This window comes from Prionailurus bengalensis, chromosome D1 (genome assembly GCF_016509475.1).
Source record: "Prionailurus bengalensis isolate Pbe53 chromosome D1, Fcat_Pben_1.1_paternal_pri, whole genome shotgun sequence".
Lineage (NCBI taxonomy): Eukaryota > Metazoa > Chordata > Mammalia > Carnivora > Felidae > Prionailurus > Prionailurus bengalensis.
In genome coordinates this window covers 11357580-11375517 of record NC_057346.1, presented here as the reverse complement: position 1 = coordinate 11375517, position 17938 = coordinate 11357580, and the positions used below count along the sequence as shown (strand labels likewise).

At 43.1% G+C, this 17938-nt stretch overlaps 1 protein-coding gene across 2 annotated transcripts in view; it reads right to left on the bottom strand.

The window, feature by feature from the left end:
* TTC12 (tetratricopeptide repeat domain 12) overlaps nucleotides 1-17938 on the bottom strand; it is a 54244-nt gene that overhangs the window by 32374 nt on the left and 3932 nt on the right. For both annotated transcript variants that reach the window (XM_043579361.1, XM_043579362.1), the window contains exons 3-6: nucleotides 11260-11423; nucleotides 10699-10720; nucleotides 9692-9769; nucleotides 8541-8662 (exon numbers count right to left, since the gene is read on the bottom strand). In XM_043579361.1, the coding sequence (XP_043435296.1) occupies nucleotides 8541-8662; nucleotides 9692-9769; nucleotides 10699-10720; nucleotides 11260-11423 (386 nt within the window). The remainder of the gene's footprint in view (nucleotides 1-8540; nucleotides 8663-9691; nucleotides 9770-10698; nucleotides 10721-11259; nucleotides 11424-17938) is intronic.

Sequence of the window (17938 nt, the reverse complement as noted above, 5' to 3'; positions counted from 1 at the left end):
CCTCTGCTTGTTCTCCATAGTTAAGAGTCTCTTATGTTTTGGCCCCCTCCCTGTTTTTATATTATTTTTGCTTCCCTTCCTTTAGGTTCACCTGTTCTGTGTCTAAAAGTCCTCATATGAGTGAAGTCATATGATATTTGTCTTTCTCTGGCCAATTTCGCTTAGCATAATACCCTCTGGTTCCATCCACATAGTTGCAAATGGCAAGATTTCATTCTTTTTGATTGCTGAGTAATACTCCACTGTATATGACATCTTTTTTATCCATTCATCCATTGATGGACATTTGGGCTCTTTCCATATTTTGTCTATGTTGATAGTGCTGCTATAAAAATTGGGGTGCATGTGCCCCTTCAAAACAGCATACCTGTATCCCTTGGATAAATATCTAGTAGTGCAATTGCTGGGTCATAGGGTAGTTCTATTTTCAATTTTTTGAGGAACCTCCATACTGTTTTTGAGAGTGGCTGCACCAGTTTGCATTCCCACCAGCAGTGCCAAAGAAATCCTCTTTCTCTGCATCCTTGCCAACATCTGTTGTTGCCTGAATTGTTAATGTTAGCCATTCTGACAGGTGTAAGGTGGTATCTCAGTGTGGTTTTGATTTGTATTTCCCTGATGATGAGTGACGTTGAGCATGTTTTCATGTGTCACTTGGCCATCTGGATAGCTTCCTTGAAGAAGTGTCTATTCATGTCTTTTGCCCATTTCTTCACTGGATTATCTGTTTTTTTGGTGTTGAGTTTTATAAGTTCTTTATAGATTTTGAATACCAACCCTTTATCTGATATGTTGTTTGCAAATATCTTCTATTTCATCAGTTGCCTTCTAGTTTTGCTGATTGTTTCCTTCACTGTACAGAAGCTTTTTATTTTGATGAGATCCCAATAGTTCATTTTTGCTTTTGTTTCCCTTGCCTCTGGAGACATGTTGAGGAAGAAGTTGCTGTGGCCAAGGTCAAAGAGGTTGTTGCCTGCTTTCCCCTCTAGGATTTTGATGGCTTCCTGTCTTACATTCAGGTCTTTCATCCATTTTGAGTTTATTTTTGTGTATGGTGTAAGAAAGTGGTCCATGTTCATTTTTCTGCATGTTGCTGTCCCGTTTTCCCAGCACCACGTGCTGAAGAGACTATCTCTATTCCATTGGATATTCTTTCCTGCTTTGTCAAAGATTAGTTGGCCATATGTTTATAGGTCCATTTCTGGTTCTCTATTCTGTTCTATTGATCTGAGTGTCTGTTTTTGTGCCAGTACCATACTATCTTGATGATTACAGCTTTGTAATATAGCTTGAAGTCTGGGATTGTGAGGCCTCCTGCTTTGGTTTTGTTTTTCAAGATTGCTTTGGCTATTTGAGGTCTTTTCTGATTCCATACAAAATTTAGGATTGTTTGTTCTAGCTCAGTGAAGAATGCTGGTGTTATTTTGATAGGGTTTGCATTGAATATGTAGATTGCTTTGGATAGTATTGACATTTTAACAATATTTGTTCTTCCTATCCAGGAACTTGGAATATTTTTCCTTTTTTTTTTTTTTTTTTTTTTGCCTTCCTCAATTTCTTTCATAAGCTTTTCATAGTTTTCAGTGTGTAGATTTTTCACCTCTTTGGTTAGATTTATTCCTAGGTATTTTATGGGTTTTGGTGAAATTGTAAGTGGGATCGATTCCTTGATTTCTCTTTCTGTTGTTTCATTGTTGGTGTATAGGAATGCAACTGATTTCTGTGCATTGATTTTATATCCTGCCATTTTGCTGAATTCATGGATCAGTTCTAGCAGTTTTTTGGTGGAATCTTTTGGGTTTTCCATATAGAGTATCATGTCATCTGCGAAGAATGAAAATTTGACCTCCTCCTGGCTGATTTGGATGCCTTTTATTTCTTTGTGTTGTCTGATTGCTGAGGCTAAGACTTCCAATACTATGTTGAAGAACACTGGTGAGAGTGGACATCCCTATCTTGTTCCTGACCTTAGGGGGAAAGCTCTCAGTTTTTCCCCATTGAGGATGATATTAGTGTTGGGTCTTTCATATACAGATTTTATGATCTTGAGGTATGATCCTTCTATCCCTACTTTCTTGTGGGTTTTTATCAAGACAGGATGTTGTATTTTGTCAAATGCATTCTCTGCATCTATTGAGAGAATCATGTGGTTCTTGTCCTTTCTTTTATTGAAGTGATGAATCACATTGATTGTTTTGTGGTATTGAACCAGCCCTGCATCCCAGGTATAAATCTCACTTGGTCGTGGTGAATAATTTTTTTAATGTACTGTTGGATTCAGTTGGCTAATATCTTGTTGAGGATTTTTGCATCTATGTTCATCAGGGAAAGTAGTCTATAGTTCTCCTGTTTAGTGGGGTCTTTGGTTTTGGAATCAAGGTAATGCTGGCTTCATTAAAAGAGTTTGGAAGTTTTCCTTCCATTTCTATTTTTTTGGAACAGCTTCAAGAGAATAGATGTTAACTCTTCCTTAAGTGTTTAGTAGAATTCCCCTGGAAAGCCATCTGACCCTGCACTCTTGTTTTTGGGGAGATTTTTTTTTTTATTACTAATTCAATTTCTTTACTGGTTATGGATCTGTTCAAATTTTCTATTTCTTCCTGTTTCAGTTTTGGTAGTGTATATGTTTCTAGGAATTCGTCCCTTTCTTCCAGATTGCTCATTTTATTGACATATAATTGCTCAAAATATTCTCTTATTGTTTTTATTTCTGCTGTGTTGGTTGTGATGTCTCCTCTTTCATTTTTTATTTTATTTGGCTCCTTTCCTTTTTCTTTTTAGTCAAACTGGCTAGTGGTTTATCAATTTTGTTAATTCTTTCAAAGAAACAGCTTCTGGTTTCATTGATCTGTTCTACTGTTTTGTTTGTTGTTGTTGTTGTTGTTGTTTTTGATAGCATTAATTTCTGCCCTGATCTTTATTATTTCCTGTCTTCTGGTGGTTTTGTGTTTTAGTTGCTGTTCTTTTTCCAGCTCTTTACGGTATAAGGTAAGGTTGTGTATGTGAGACCTTTCTTCCTTCTTTAGGAAGGCCTGGAGTGCTATATACTTTTCTCTTATAAGCGCCTTTGCTTCATCCCACAGGTTTTGGGCTGTGGTATTATCATTTTCATTGCCTTCCATGTACTCTTAAATTTCCTCTTTAATTTCTTGGTTAGCCCATTCATTCTTTAGTAGGATGCTCTTTAGTCTCCAAGTATTTGTTACCTTTCCAATTTTTTCTTGTGGTTGATTCGAGTTTCATAGCATTGTGGTCTGAAAATATGCACAGTATGATGTCGATCTTTTAGTACTTGTTGAGGGCTGATTTGTGTCCCAGTATGTGGTCTATTCTGGAGACCATTCCATGTGCACTGGAGAAGAATGTATATTCTGTTGCTTTAGGATGAAAGGTTCTGAATACATGTGTTAAGTCCATCTGGTCCGGTGTGTCATTCAAAGCCATTGTTTCCTTGTTGATTTTCCGATTAGATGATCTGTGCATTGTTGTAAGTGGGGTGTTGAAGTCCCCTAATCTTATGGTATTATTATCAATGAGTTTATGTTTGTGATTAATTGATTTTTATATTTGGGTGCTTTCACATTTGGAACATAAATGTTTACAATTGTTAAGTCTTCTTGGAGGATAGACCCCTTAATTATGATATAATGCCCTTTTTCATCTCTTGTTAAAGAGTGTAACAAGTCTTTAAAGTTTAGATTCTCAGATTTTTTTTTTTAATTTTTTTTTTCAACATTTATTTTATTTTTGGGACAGAGAGAGACAGAGCATGAACGGGGGAGGGGCAGAGAGAGAGGGAGACACAGAATCGGAAACAGGCTCCAGGCTCTGAGCCATCAGCCCAGAGCCCAACGCGGGGCTCGAACTCACGGACAGTGAGATTGTGACCTGGCTGAAGTCGGACGCTTAACCGACTGCACCACCCAGGCACCCCTAGATTGTCAGATTTAAGTATGGCTACTCTGGCTTTCTTTTGTCAACCATTAGCATGATAGATGGTTCTCCATCCCCTTACTATTATGTGAAGGTATCTTTATGTCTAAAGTGGGTCTCTTGTAAACAACATATTAGATGGATCTTGTTTTCTTATCCATTCTGTTACCTTATATCTTTTGATTGGAACATTTAGTCCACTGATGTTTAGAGTGAGGACTGAAAGATATGAGTTTATTGCCATTATGTTGCTTGTAGAGTTGGAGTTTCTGGTGGTGTTCTCTGGTCCTTTCTAGTGTTTCTTGCTTTTGATATTTATTTATTCATCTTTTCTCCCCTCAGAGAGTCCCCCTTAAAATTTCTTGCAGGGCTGGTTTAGTGGTCATGAACTCCTTTAATTTTTGTTCCTCTGGGAAACTTTTAATCTCTCCTTCTATTTTGAATCACAGCCTTGCTGGATAATGAATTCATGCTGCACATTTTTCTAATTCAGCACATTGAATATATCCTGCCACTCCTTTCTGGCCTGCCAAGTTTCTGTGCATTGGTCTGCTGTCAACCTGATCTGTCTTCCCTTGTAGGTTAAGGACTCTTCTTCCCTTGCTGCTTTCATGATTCTTTCCTTGCCTGAGTATTTTGGTAATTTGACTATGATATGCCTTGTTGATGGTCAGTGTTTGTTGAATCTTATGGGAGTCCTCTGTGCTTCCTGGATTTTGATGTCTGTGTCTTTCCCCAGGTTAGGAAAGTTTTCTGCTATGATTTGCTCACATAACCATTCTACTCTTTTTTCTCTCTCTTCATCTTCTGGGACCTCTATGATTCTGATGTTGTTCCTTTTTAATAAATCAATGATTTCTCTAATTCTTAAATTGTGCTCTTTTGCCTTAGTCTCCCTCTTTTTTTCTGCTTCATTATTCTCTATAAGTTTGTCCTCTATATTGCTTTGTCTCTGCTCTGCCTTATTCATCCTTGCCGCTGTGGAATCCATTTGGGATTGCAGCTCAGTTATAGCTTTTTTTTATTTCATCCTGACTAGGTGTGACTTCTTTTATCCTTGCAGAAAGGGATTCTAATCTATTTTTGACTCAGGGTAGTATTCTTATTATCATGATTCTAAATCCTGGTTGGACATCTTGCTTGTTATCTGTGTTGGTTAAGTCCCTGGCTGTCGTTTCTTCCTGCTCTTTCTTTTGGGGTGAATTTCCTCATTTTGTCATTTTGAAGGGATAAAGGGAATTAACGAGGTAAAAAAATTAAAATTAAAAAAATATTAAAGTAAAAAATTAAAAATAATACACACACACACACATATCATATAAATGATGCTATATCCGAGGAGTGTTTTGGTCTGGGTGTTGAAAGGGGCTTGATAGATTAGAGCAAAAAAGAAGGGAAAAAAAAGGAAATAGTTTGAAAATTTGAAAAAATGAATACATTGAAATAGAACACAATGAAATGATGGAAGTTAAACAGAATTTGAAAAAATTTACACAACAGTAAAAAACATAGTTGAAAAAAAATAATAAAAATATATTTAATAAAAATTGAAACTAAAAATAAATATTTTATCTTTCTGTATTCAAGAAAAAGAAAAGAAACGAAAAAGAGAAAAAAAAAAGAAAACTGAATAGATGGACCAGGGAACAGACTGAAGTACGAACGAAATTACTTCACTTTCCCCTAGAAGTCAAAGTATGAAGTGTTTTATACTCCGTAAACTAAGCAGGTGGAGAGACTTGTGTTCCCAAAGAGCGAGGTTGGCCCAGCTGGGCAGGGCTTAGTGTAATCGTTCCGTTCTCCACTAGATGGCGCTGCTTAGCTTACTGGGGTGGATTGTTATGGAGCTTGTAAGTGTGTACGTGCATGCGCGGGACCGATGAAAATGGAGTCACCCAGCCACCCAGTCTCTAGTATGGGAACTCTGCCCGGTCAGCAATTGCGCACCCGTCCTTTGTTTCCGGCTTCCTTTCACTCCCTGCTTTTACACTGTCCGTGACCGTCAGGTTGCCAGGTGGCACCTTCCTCCTGAGTTTTATCTCAAAGGCAGCTGTTTTTCCCGACCTCTCACCTCTGAAGGACTGTGGCTTTGACCCGTTCTGCCCCTCTGCTGAAGGGTCTCACCGAGCAATGGCCGGGTGCCGGCTGCACCCAGAAACATTCGCAGGACCATGCTGCTACCAGTGCCCAGAGACTGCGGCCGGGTGCCAGCCCCCCCCAGAAAAAGTTCCCCGAGATCGTGTAGCAGCAGCGTTTCCGGGATCACGGAAAACCACAACACACACCTGGCACCAGGCTTCACCCTTAACGACCTCGTTCCAGCACCAGCGAATGTGGTGGTTCTCCCGGGTCCACTGGGACCTCTGCCTGTGGGGAGTCCTGCCAGCAGGGGAGCCGCCTCTCCCCGTGTGTCCCAAAGACCCCCGGACTTCACTCTGCGCCTGTGGATTCGCCCTTTCCACCAGAGCACCACCAGGTATGGAGCTGCAGAGTTTCAGACTTGAAACTGCGCTCCTTGTTTATAGAGTCTTAACGGAATTTAAACCCTCTCCTTTCTCCTTTCTCCCTTTTTAGTTCAATCCCTGCGGCTGTTTCCACTTTTCCGCTTTCTCTCCAGCTGCTTTTGGGGAGGGTGCCTTTCCTGTACTCTCTCCCCTGTCTCCGTCCTCTCTCCAAGCACAAAAACAGCTCCCTGCCCTCCGTGGCTTCTGTCTCCCCCAGCTCACCTCTCTGCGCCGCATACCTGCTGAATTCTGTGGTTCAGGTTGTGCAGATTGTCGTGTTAATCCTCAGATCAGTTTTCTAGGTGTGCAGGATGGTTTAGTGTTGGTCTGGCTGTATTTCATGGACGTGATACACAAGAAACCTTCCGTGCTATTCCACCACCTTTGTTCCTCCCCGTCCCCCGCCCCCACACCGAGATTCAGTGATTCGGTGATTGTTAACACCAAGCAGCGCCCTCTGCATTTCTTCATCTCTGAATAAGTTTTCTCTTTGGGAAAGATGGGAGGAATTACTTCCCCAAAGCTTTTCATTACATTTATTTATTTTTATCCACATTCATTCTTAATGTGATGCTTCAGAACTAATCAATGTGCTGCTTAGACTTGAGTACAGTAAAAATGTAACTAATTTAGGTGGATTGGGTACAGACCATCTGAATTAGATAAAAGTCTGAATTACATAACATTTTAAAAGCAATTCAATTTTACTGCTTTCAAATAACTTCAAAGTAACAAGACTGCAAAAGCATCAGTAGGTAAATGTTTTGGAGACCAAATCTGGTGATAAGTAAAAAGGAATTGTAATTATTACATTAATTGCTTGCATTTGAATGCTTCTTCCAAAGCGTCAACAGAAACGTAATTCCCTTAAATAGACTTATTGTGCTTCCAGTGTTATGTAACTTAGCAAGGGTTTATTAAACATCTATTATAAGGAAAGCACTGGGTGGGGGCGGGGAGGTTGATGGAAAAGTTCATAATCTTGTTAGGGTGGTAGAATGCACGCCAGTAAATCAGTCTCTGGCCGTTCTCTTTACCAGTTCACTCCCTTATATCAATTTTTTTCCCAGATGGGGCTACGTAAGTTACACCTCAACCCTCAAACTGCTGAGCTACTGAGGGGACGGTGTGCCTGGGTGCTTGGATTTATTTCTCAGGAAATCACTATCACTTCCCAGACTTTTTGGCCTCCAAACGTCCTGTTTCTTGCTTTCACCGTTCCTCTCAACCTACCACAGCAAGACACTCCTGATCCTGAGTTACAGAAATTGGAGCTGATGAGGGCTCTGCCGCGTCCTGTTCCTCTTGTCAATGACATGGTGGCTAGCGCACCTCACACCGGTCCTGCTGACATCTCCTGACCAGTGGATCATCGTGCCCGCAAGTCCGCCACCTTTTCAGGCCTGACACAGAGCTCTGCCTCACACAAGCTCAAGTGCCTTTCAGAGATAGGCCACAGGGGACATTTCTGTTTGAGACCTATCAGCCTTGTCCCTTTACTCCATAGTAGGTAGTAAACGTCTGGGTGATGCCTTTTACCTGGTGTACCACAAAATTGAGCTCCTATGATACAAAACTGAGGTTTTAGGGAGTTCAGAAACTCAAAATTTTTGCAAAACTGGGTCTAGGCCCATCAGCTAGCTATCCAGTTGATCCCAGCCATAGAATAATCTTAATCAAACGGGAGCTGATGGAGTAAGGAAGGGAACCTGAGGAGTTCAGGCTACCAGCCAGAGGGGGCTGGACAAACCCAGTGACGCCAGAATCCAATGCTCATAGGCCGTTTCATTCACCCGTTTACCATCGGTGATGTGTGGGAGCTGACTCAGACCACGGACAGGACTGGCTGGGTGTAGCTCTTCCCAAGTCACCCTTCCACCCCTTCAAGACGGCAGCTGGAAGGTGGACCACGGTGAGAGCCCAGACACCGTGGAAGGTGGCAAATGCTCCATGCAAAGCGGTTGCCCCCCACACCCCAACCAGAGCCAGCTGGTAAGCGCTGACTGCACCGCTGGTGACATCTGGTCTCATGTTCGGTTTTCACAAACTCGGTGGCCACCGTCCCCTGAGAAGGCACCACCGACACACTGCTGGCTCACTGACCTGGGCTCGGTTGGTATACAGCACCTTCATATCCCTCAGCTTCTCCAAACCCTCACTGTAGCACAGGATGGCCGCTTCATAGTCACCTCTGGCAAACGCTTCGTTCCCCTTCTGTTTTAGGGCTGGAGAATAAAAGTCATACAGGTGAGCTCTGCCCGCATACGGGATAATTCTCTCAGACTTTATTCCCCTGGCTTTGGAACCCAGCTTTGAAGGTCATAGCTTCCATCAACCCAGAGGAGATCTGCTGCCTGTTTCTCTACAGATGTTTTGGGATCGGCCTCTTTAAGGATTTTTTTTCCCCTCCAAACCTATCCCCAAGTCTCCTAAGTAGCTTCTCCGAAAAATAAATGTTTCTGGGGCATGTGGGTGGCTCAGTCGGTTAAACGTCCGACTCAATTCCAGCTCAGGTAATGATCTCATGGTTTGTGAGTTCGAGCCCTGCGTCAGGATCTACGCTGGCAGCAGAAAGCCAGCTGCTCTCCCCCCTCTCTCTTTCTCTGCCCCTCCCCTGCTCTCGCTCGCTCACTCAAGATAAACTTAAAAAAAAAAGTGTTTAAGAAAAAAAATGTTTCTGCCTCAAAACTCAGAACCTCTCCAAGTTTGCCACAAAGGCCAAGTCTGACATTCAGTGTCTCACAAAGACGGCCAAATAAGTCATTTTCCAGCAGATGTGGAGCTGTTCATGCGCAGCACATGCCTCTGGGAGACACAAAAGTGCCAAATGCGTGTGTCCCTCCAACACACGCACAACCTCGTCTCTCTCTCCATTTCTCCTCTCCCTTCTCACATCTACATTTTACTGTCTGATTTTTCTTTTTCACTCTCCCTTCTGTGCCTCAGGCCAGCCTGCACACCTCACTTCCACCCTCCCTACTGACTGCTGAGCGCTGGTCTGCCAGGTCCGTCCCTGTGCTTTAGAAAGCGGTCTGGCTGTGGAGCCTGATGGAGGGCTCTGCCCTCTTCCCTGTCTGCTGCAGCAGGGACAGGGAGCAGACAGCGCTGGCTTCTGCCTGGCCAGGCTCCACTGCCTCGAGACCATTATGAACCCCCAGCCGGGAATCTCGCTGTCCTCAAGTATCAGCATACAGACTCATGATCTTTCGGGCACAAATCATCCCAGCTCTTGGGAAGTGAAGATAGACAGTTACCATCTGCTAAGACTTTGTTCTCCCTTCTTCTCCTGGCACGTTCCTTTGCATCCAACTCCACGGATGCCAAGAAGGCTTCTGACAGCAGAGTAATTTCAAATATTAGAGAGAAAAATCCAGATATCATAATCAGTTCTTTAGCTCAAATTCAGAAGAAAGCTTCTTTAAAAGCTTTAGAGACACACACCTCATGCATATATATGTAGGCACACACTCCTGTGCACACACGCACACGAGCACGCACACACACACACACACAGATTCTGAGGCAACTAAAATGACATTTTCTTAATTTGACATTAAATGGTAATCTGTGTGGTATATTATTATACATGATGGCTATGTCTGTGCTTCAAATTTGAATTATGCCTTTTAAAAGAGTTTTTCTTTAAAGGTAGACTTTTTTGTTCCATTTAGCATAATGAGTTTCTGAGCTGAGCAACAGAGAAGCTACCTGGATCCCTTCAGCAGCTAACAAAAAATTGGCTGATACAGAATAACTGAATTCAGTTTATAAAAGACTGTCCAGGAGAAATTACAGAAAAACCTGTGAGCACTGTTTCCTCTGACCACTAGTAAGAGAAGTGGCTGATCAGTAGGTTTTTGTTCATGGGTTGTTTGTAAGCCCAGAGGCTCCCCGTTCATGCTCTGTCTCTCTCTGTCCCAAAAATAAATAAACATTGAAAAAAAAATTAAAAAAAAAAGGGGCGCCTGGGTGGCGCAGTCGGTTAAGCGTCCGACTTCAGCCAGGTCATGATCTCGAGGTCCGTGAGTTCGAGCCCCGCGTCAGGCTCTGGGCTGATGGCTCGGAGCCTGGAGCCTGTTTCCGATTCTGTCCCCTCTCTCTCTGCCCCTCCCCCGTTCATGCTCTGTCTCTCTCTGTCCCAAAAATAAATAAACATTGAAAAAAAAAATTTTTAAGCCCAGAGGCTATAATTTAAGGGTCTGGAGGCTACAGTTGATAAACACTGATCCTAAACAAATAGGAAGAGAGATGCTGTCCTTACCTGAGTTTATTTCATCTGTATTCTGCAGGCACAGGTTATCATAAAAACAAAGAAACAAATTTCAAAAACTACTCTCTGATTTATGTGAATATACACCAAGAATGCAGATCCATCACAAGTGGGGTGGTAGGGTTATTTCCTTTAACCATCAATACTGAAGGGCCCCGAATTCTGAAGGCTTGCTTTAAATCAGTTCTGATTATGCATATGGTTGTTACAGGGTGAGCAGGTCAAGGGACCCTGGCTGTGGCTGTGTGAGTTGGAAATATGAGACAGGATATATTACCTTAACAGTACAGCTTAGATATGGTCGCAAGCTCAGGAGGTAGAGAGACCAAATTTTCATTAAAATAAACCCATTATTTTAAAGATAACTCAGAACGACAAAGAAAAAAAAATCAGAGTTTGTATTTCCTTGTGGCAAATAAATCTAGTGAATCTAAAAAGCAAAAGACCACTTTAGCCTCACTAGGCAGTATGAGATTAAACTACCACTTTTCTGCTTCAGTGCAGACCTCTTCTCTGTATCTGCTTATCTAACTCCAAAATAGAAAAAGAAACCTCAGGAGAAGCTTGTGGAGGACTGATCATGGTCTTGTTCAGTGTGGTCCGGCATCCATCCTCCTCTTGGACTTCCTCTGTAAACAGCAGTCTCTTTTCTGTCTCTAGGACAGCTCTCTGTTGTACAACCGGGTCATCAGAATTCATCTCCTGAATTAAACTGGCTGCAGGAGAAATCAGATGTGAATCATTCAAATGAGGTCTTCAAAAGAAAAGACTCCATTCACTAGGAAGGATGGGGTAGCACAGTCATGGGGAAGAACTTTTGTTTCTCCAGCTTTATTGGCATATTATTGACGTACAACACTGTGTAAGTTTAAGGTTCACAGTGTGATGATTTGATCCACGTTGTGAAGTGATCCCACAATAAGGTTACCACAGCCATCTCCTTATGCAATTACAATTTTCACGTGCGCTGGGAACATTTAAGATCAACTCTCTTAGCGACTCTCAAGTATAAAATGCAGTGACTAACAATAGTTACCATGTTGTACATTAGAACCCTGCACTTACGCGTTTTATAACTGGAAGTTTGTACCCTTTGACCAACATCTCCCCATTTCTTTGTTTTCCCTCCAGTTTTATTGAGAAGTAACAGACATACATCACTGTATAAGTTTTAGGCGTATTGCGTGATGGCTGGATTTATTATATTGTTAAATGATTAGAATTGGTTCCATTAATATCCATCTTTTCTTATAGATGGGATAAAAAAAAAAAAAGGAAAAAATTCTCTCCTTGTGATGAGAACTCTTAGGATCTGCTCTCTTGCTAACTTTCCCGTCTGTCCTACAGTGGTGTTAGCTATAGTCATTTCGTTGTACATCACACGCCTGGCACTTACCGATCTTACATCTGGACGTTTGTGCTTTTGACCCCCTTCCTCCAACTCCCCCTCCCCCACCCTCAATCTCTGGTTAGCCACAAGTCTGATCTCTATGAGTTTTTTCTTTTCTTCTTGTTCTTTTTTTTTTTTTTTTTTTTTTTTTTTTAGATTCCACATATAAGTGAGATCACAGAGTACTTGTCTTCTCTGACTTATTTCACTTACCACTATGCTTTCAAGGTCCACCCATGTTGTCATGAATGGTAGGATTTCCTCATTTTTTATGGCTGAATATCATTCCCTTGTTTATACATAGCACAACTTCATTATCCATTCATTCACAGATGGACACTTAGGCTGTTTCCATGTAAGTGATGCTGCTTTGAACATGGAGGTGCAGATATCCTTTTCCAGTTAGTGTTTTCATTTCCCTCAGATATATTCCCCAAAGTGGAGTCACTGGATCATATGGTATTTCTGGTTTTAATTTTTTGAGGAACCTCCATACTGTTTTCCACAGTGGCTATGCCAGTTTACATTCCTACCAACTCTGCAAGGGCTCCCTTTTCTCCACAGCCTTGCCAGCATCTGCTGTCTCTTGTCTTTTTGATAATGGTGACTCTGAAGGGCATGTGGTGGTATCTCAGAGTGGTTTTAATTTGCATGTCCCTAGTGACTAATGATGTTGAACATCTTTTCATGTGCCTGTTGGCTTTTCAAATATTTCTTTGGAGAAACGTCTATTTGGGTCCTTTGCCCATTTTTTAATTGGGTAAGCTGGTATGTTTTGTTTTTTGTTATTGAGTTGTTTGAGTTCTTTATATATTTTGGATATCAACCCCTTATCAAATACATGGTTTGCAAATAGCTTTTCCCATTCCTTAGATTATCTCTTCCCATTTCTTATAAAAATTTTTTTTTTTAATTTTAAGGTTTATTTATTTTTCAGAGACAGAGAGAGACAGAGCATGAGGAGAGAAGGGGCAGAGAAAGAGGGGGACACAGAATCTGAAGCAGGCTCCAGGCTCTGAACTGTCAACACAAAGCCTGATGTGGGGCTTGAACTGAGACCGTGAGATCATGACCTGAGCTGAAGTCAGACTCCCAACTGAATGAGCCACCCAGGCACCCCATTTAAAATTTGTTTTTTAATGTTTATTTATTTTTGAGAGAGAGACAGAGCATGAGAGGGGGAGGGGCAGAGAGAGAGGGAGACACAGAATCTGAAGCAGGCTCCAGGCTCGGAGCTGTCAGCTCCAACACAGGGCCCAACACAGGGCTCGAACTCACAAGCTGCGAGATCATGACCTGAGCCGAAGTGAGATGCTTAAACTCCTGAGACACCCAGGCGCCTCTCTCTCTTCCCATTTCTTAAAGAAGGTTCTGAATGGAAAGCAAAAATTAGAGCCATTAGAACCATTGAGAAAAAATTAAGATCAGGATTTGTTTTGCCTGGAAGAAGCTGCAGGAGAATTTTATCGTGGCCTTCAAATTACAGTTTTAAGCTCCTTATTTAATTCAGTGACAATTTATGGAGAGCTTATTATGAGGCAGATATTATGCAGAATGCCCTCGATAACGATGAATAAAAAAGATGTTAACTTTTGAAGAGTTTCCCATCTTGTGTGGGAGACAAACAGGTAAATTTAGGCAGCACTGAGATCACAAAACAGCCCTTAAAGCCATCCTTCCTGGTCTTCACTTTACCGCCCACTCAGCTTAGAGCCCGTGGTCCATCACTCGGCCACCATCCTGCCCACATGCTGACCTCCCTTGCCCTTCCACCACACCTGCCAGACAAAACTCCCAACTCCAAATCCAACTCTCCACTTCTCTGGGCCTTTGTTACGGATGCAGAGTATTGACAGAGAAAGCAATGGACACCAGGGAGAACTGGTCCTAACTCAACTGCCCTGTCAATGATGCTTGGAGATCCTACTGCTGGCCTAGTAGGATTCTGACCCCAATTCCAACGTGTGCTTTTCCCCACACCACCATGCAATTCTGACACCAGCTGGGTGTCCCTACAATTCAGCTTAATTCTAACATTGCCTACCTGGAATAGTGTCAGATCCCACAGCTTAGGGGTCTGGTCCTATAAGACTGCCCCCTCCCCACCTCCCAGATGGTCACCTGTGCTTCTGCCCGAACATCTATAGATCAGAGGGTCCCACGACCTCTTCTTCCTCTGGTTTGATTAATTGGCTAGAGTGGCTCACAGAACTTAGAGAAACATTTTATTTACTAGATTACCAGTCTGTCATAAAAGGATGTAACTCAGAAGAGCCAGACGGAAGGGATTCATAGGGCATGGTGTGTGGGAAGGGGGTGTAGAAGGCTCTCTGAGCGCACCCCTCTCCCAACATGTCCATGTGTTCATCAATCTGGAAGCTCCCTGATGCTGGTCCTTTTGAGTTTTTATGCAGGCATCATTACATAGCCCTGATCGATTAAAAATCATTGGCCACTGGTAATCAGTTCAACCGCCAGCCCCTCTCCCCTTCTGAGAGGGTTGAAACTTTAGCACCAGGTTGGTTCCCCTGGCAACCAGCTGCCATCCTTAGGTTCCAAAAGTCGCTCATTAACATAAACTCAGGTGTGACTGAAAAGGGTTTGTCATGCATATGAGGATGTCTTTGTCTGTCTTATCACTTAGGAGTGCCAAGGGTTTTAGGAGTTCTGTGCCCAGCACAGGGACAGTGAACAAACATGTATTTCTTATTATAAGTCACAGTATCAGGGCGCCTGGGTGGCTTAGTTGGTTAAGAGGCCAACTTTGGCTCCGGATATGATCTCGCAGTTCAGGAGTGTGAGCCTTGCATTGGGCTCTGTGCTGACAACTCAGAGCCTGGAGCCTGCTTCATATTCTGTGTCTCCCTCTCTCTCTCTCTGCCCCTCCCCAACTAATGCTCTGTCTCTCTCTCTCTCTCAAAAAATGAATAAACATTAAAAAAATAAATAAAAAATAAATCACACTATCACATCCAGCCAAGTCATCCTGTCCTCCTCTCATGGACTTTAAAAAACTGCCTCCCATCAAGGGAACCCTTGTGCACTGTTGATGGGAAAGCAAACTCGTGTAGCCATGGTGGAAAACAGTTTGGAGGTTCTTCAAAAAATTAACAGCAGTGGGACACCTGGGTGGCTCAGTCAGTTAAGCCTCCGATTTTGACTCAAGTCATGATTTTACCGTTTGTGGGTTCGAGCCCTGCATCAGGCTCTGTGCTGACAGGAGCCTGCTTGGGATTTTGTGTGTGTGTGTCTCTCTCTCTGCCCCTCCCCTGCTCGCACGTGTGCTCTCTCTCTCTCTCTCTCTCTCTCTCTCTCTCTCTCAAAAATAAACATTAAAAAAATTAATAGCAATAATTGCCATGATCCAGTAATTTCACTACTAGCTACTTACCTAAAGAAAACAGAAACACTACTTTGAAAAACTATATGCAGTCCTGTGTTTATTACAGCATTATTTACAACAGCCAGGTATGGAATATCACAGCCATAAAAAAGAATGAAACCTTGCCGTTTGCAGTGTCACGGGTGGAGCTGGAGAGTGTTAATGCCAAATGAAATAAGTCAGTCAAGAGACACAAATACCACATGACTTCACTCACGTGGAATTTCAGAAACAAAACGAATGTACAAACAAAGAAAAAACAGAGACAAAAAACCAGACTCTCAAGTACAGAGAACAGAATGGTCGTTGCCTTCCTACCTGTTTGGCCATCGCTGTTCAGTCTCCCTTGCTTGCTCCTGCTCTCCCTGTCCTACCTGCCTTCGAAACTGTGGTCATCCTCAAGGCTCCGCCTGAGCCTTCTTCTCTTTTTCTCTAGCCTGTCCCTAGGTATTCCTGTTCTCTCCCACGGTTATAAGTAACATTAATGCCAAGTGCCCCCTAAACTGACGTCCCCAGCTCTGTTCTCTCCTAGGCTGACACTTGCACAGCCAACTGCCCTCTGAACATCTTCGCTGTCATGTCTTACTCACCGATCTTGGGCTGCCCATCCTCCTTCCCCTGAGGCTCTTCTTCCTCCAAATGCCTTCTATCTTAGCAGATGGCTGAACCACCCACTGGGCATTCAACCCAAAACTTTTGGGCCCCATTTTTTTTTAAATGTATTTTGACAGAGAGAGAGACACACAGACAGACAGTGCAAGAGGGAGGGGCAGAGAGACTGAGAGACCGAGAATCCCATGGGAGCGCACAGCCTGATGCAGGGCTTGATCCAACGCATTGTGAGATCATGGCCTGAGCAGAAATCAGGAGTCGGATGCTCAACTGACTGAGGGCTCACTCTTGAGTCTTCATTCTCCCTCTGCCTCACAGCCATCAAACTTTAAAGGTCATCGAGTAAATCCTAAATCCTAAATATATATCAAATCCATCTCCTTGTGCCCAGTCCTGCTGCTCCAGCTCTACACCCAACCTGACTCCCTTCCCTGGTGCTGTGACACCCTCCTGATTGGTCTCCCGGCATCCATTCTTCTGTCCCCTCGTGTCCTCATGTCTACATCCATGCTGTGGCCAGAGCAACTTCTCTACGGTGCAAATCTGATCACGTTCCTGAGTCAGCCCTCCAAAGGATTCCCACTGCTCTCAGGGTAAACGAGAATTCCATATTGTGGCTTCCAAGGTCTTCCCTGATCCGGCCTTTCTTGACTCACATGGGAGCCTCGTCTCCGTGATCTCTCCAGCCACATGCAGCTGTTTATGCCTTTAGTTTCTTAGAAGCACCTTGTTCTTTCTTAACTCCCAGCTTTTCTACTTATGTTCTCTCCATTCAGAATATTCCCTCACCTTCTCCCCAGTGCCCGAGTCCTACTCACACTTCAGATTTCTGCTTAAATCCCATGCTTTAGGGAAGCCTTATAAAACTCCTGTATGCAAGTGTGGCCCCCACCCCATTCCTATGCTGATGTCCGCCCACCCCCCTGCCCCGCCATGTGACTGTACTGGCAGAGAGCCTTTAAAGGTGGAATTAAGGTTGAATGAGGGGGCGCTTGGGTGGCTCAGTCGGTTAAACATCTGACTCTTGGTTTCAGCTCAGGTCATGATCTCGTGGCTTCATGGGTTCGAGCCCCATGGCAGGTGGGCTCTGTGCTGGCAGTGTGGAACCTGCTTGGGATCCTCTCTCTCTGTCTCTCTCTGCCCCTTCCCCACTCGCTCTGTCTCTGTCTTGCTCAAAATAAATAAATAAACTTTTAAAAAAAAGGTTAAATGAGGTCATGAGGATGGAGCACTGAACAACAGGACTGGCGCCCTCATAAGAAGAGGAAGAGACGTCAGGGATGCACGGACACACACAGAAAAATGACCATGTGAGGATGTGGCGAGAAGGAGGCCATCTCCAAGCCAGAGAGAGAGGCCTCAGGAAAAACGAAAACTGACGACACCTTAGTCTTGGACTTCCAGCCTCCAGAACTGTGGGAAGTAAATTTCTACTGCTTAAGCCATTCAGTCCCTGTTTTGTTACAGCAGCCCAACCACACTGATACAATCTGTAAACTGAGTTACAGTCTCTTGTACTTTGCAAATCTCAAATCTCACTTTGTATCACACATCGCATTCCAGATGGCTTGTGTAGTATCTGTTCTCCCCACTGGACTCTAGATATCCCGAAGGAAGGGAAGTCTTATTTATTATTACCGGTCTCTCTGGTGCCTAGCAAAGCTCAGTACATAGCAAGAGCCCAGGAAATGAATGCATAGAATCTACACAGGTGGCTCTACAAATGTAAAGTAACTACAAATGAAATAAAACTGGAAATTCAGTTACTGGATAGCACTAACCACATTTCACATGCTCAACAACTGCATGCAGTTACTGGCTACCATAGTGGACAGTGCAGATTAGAG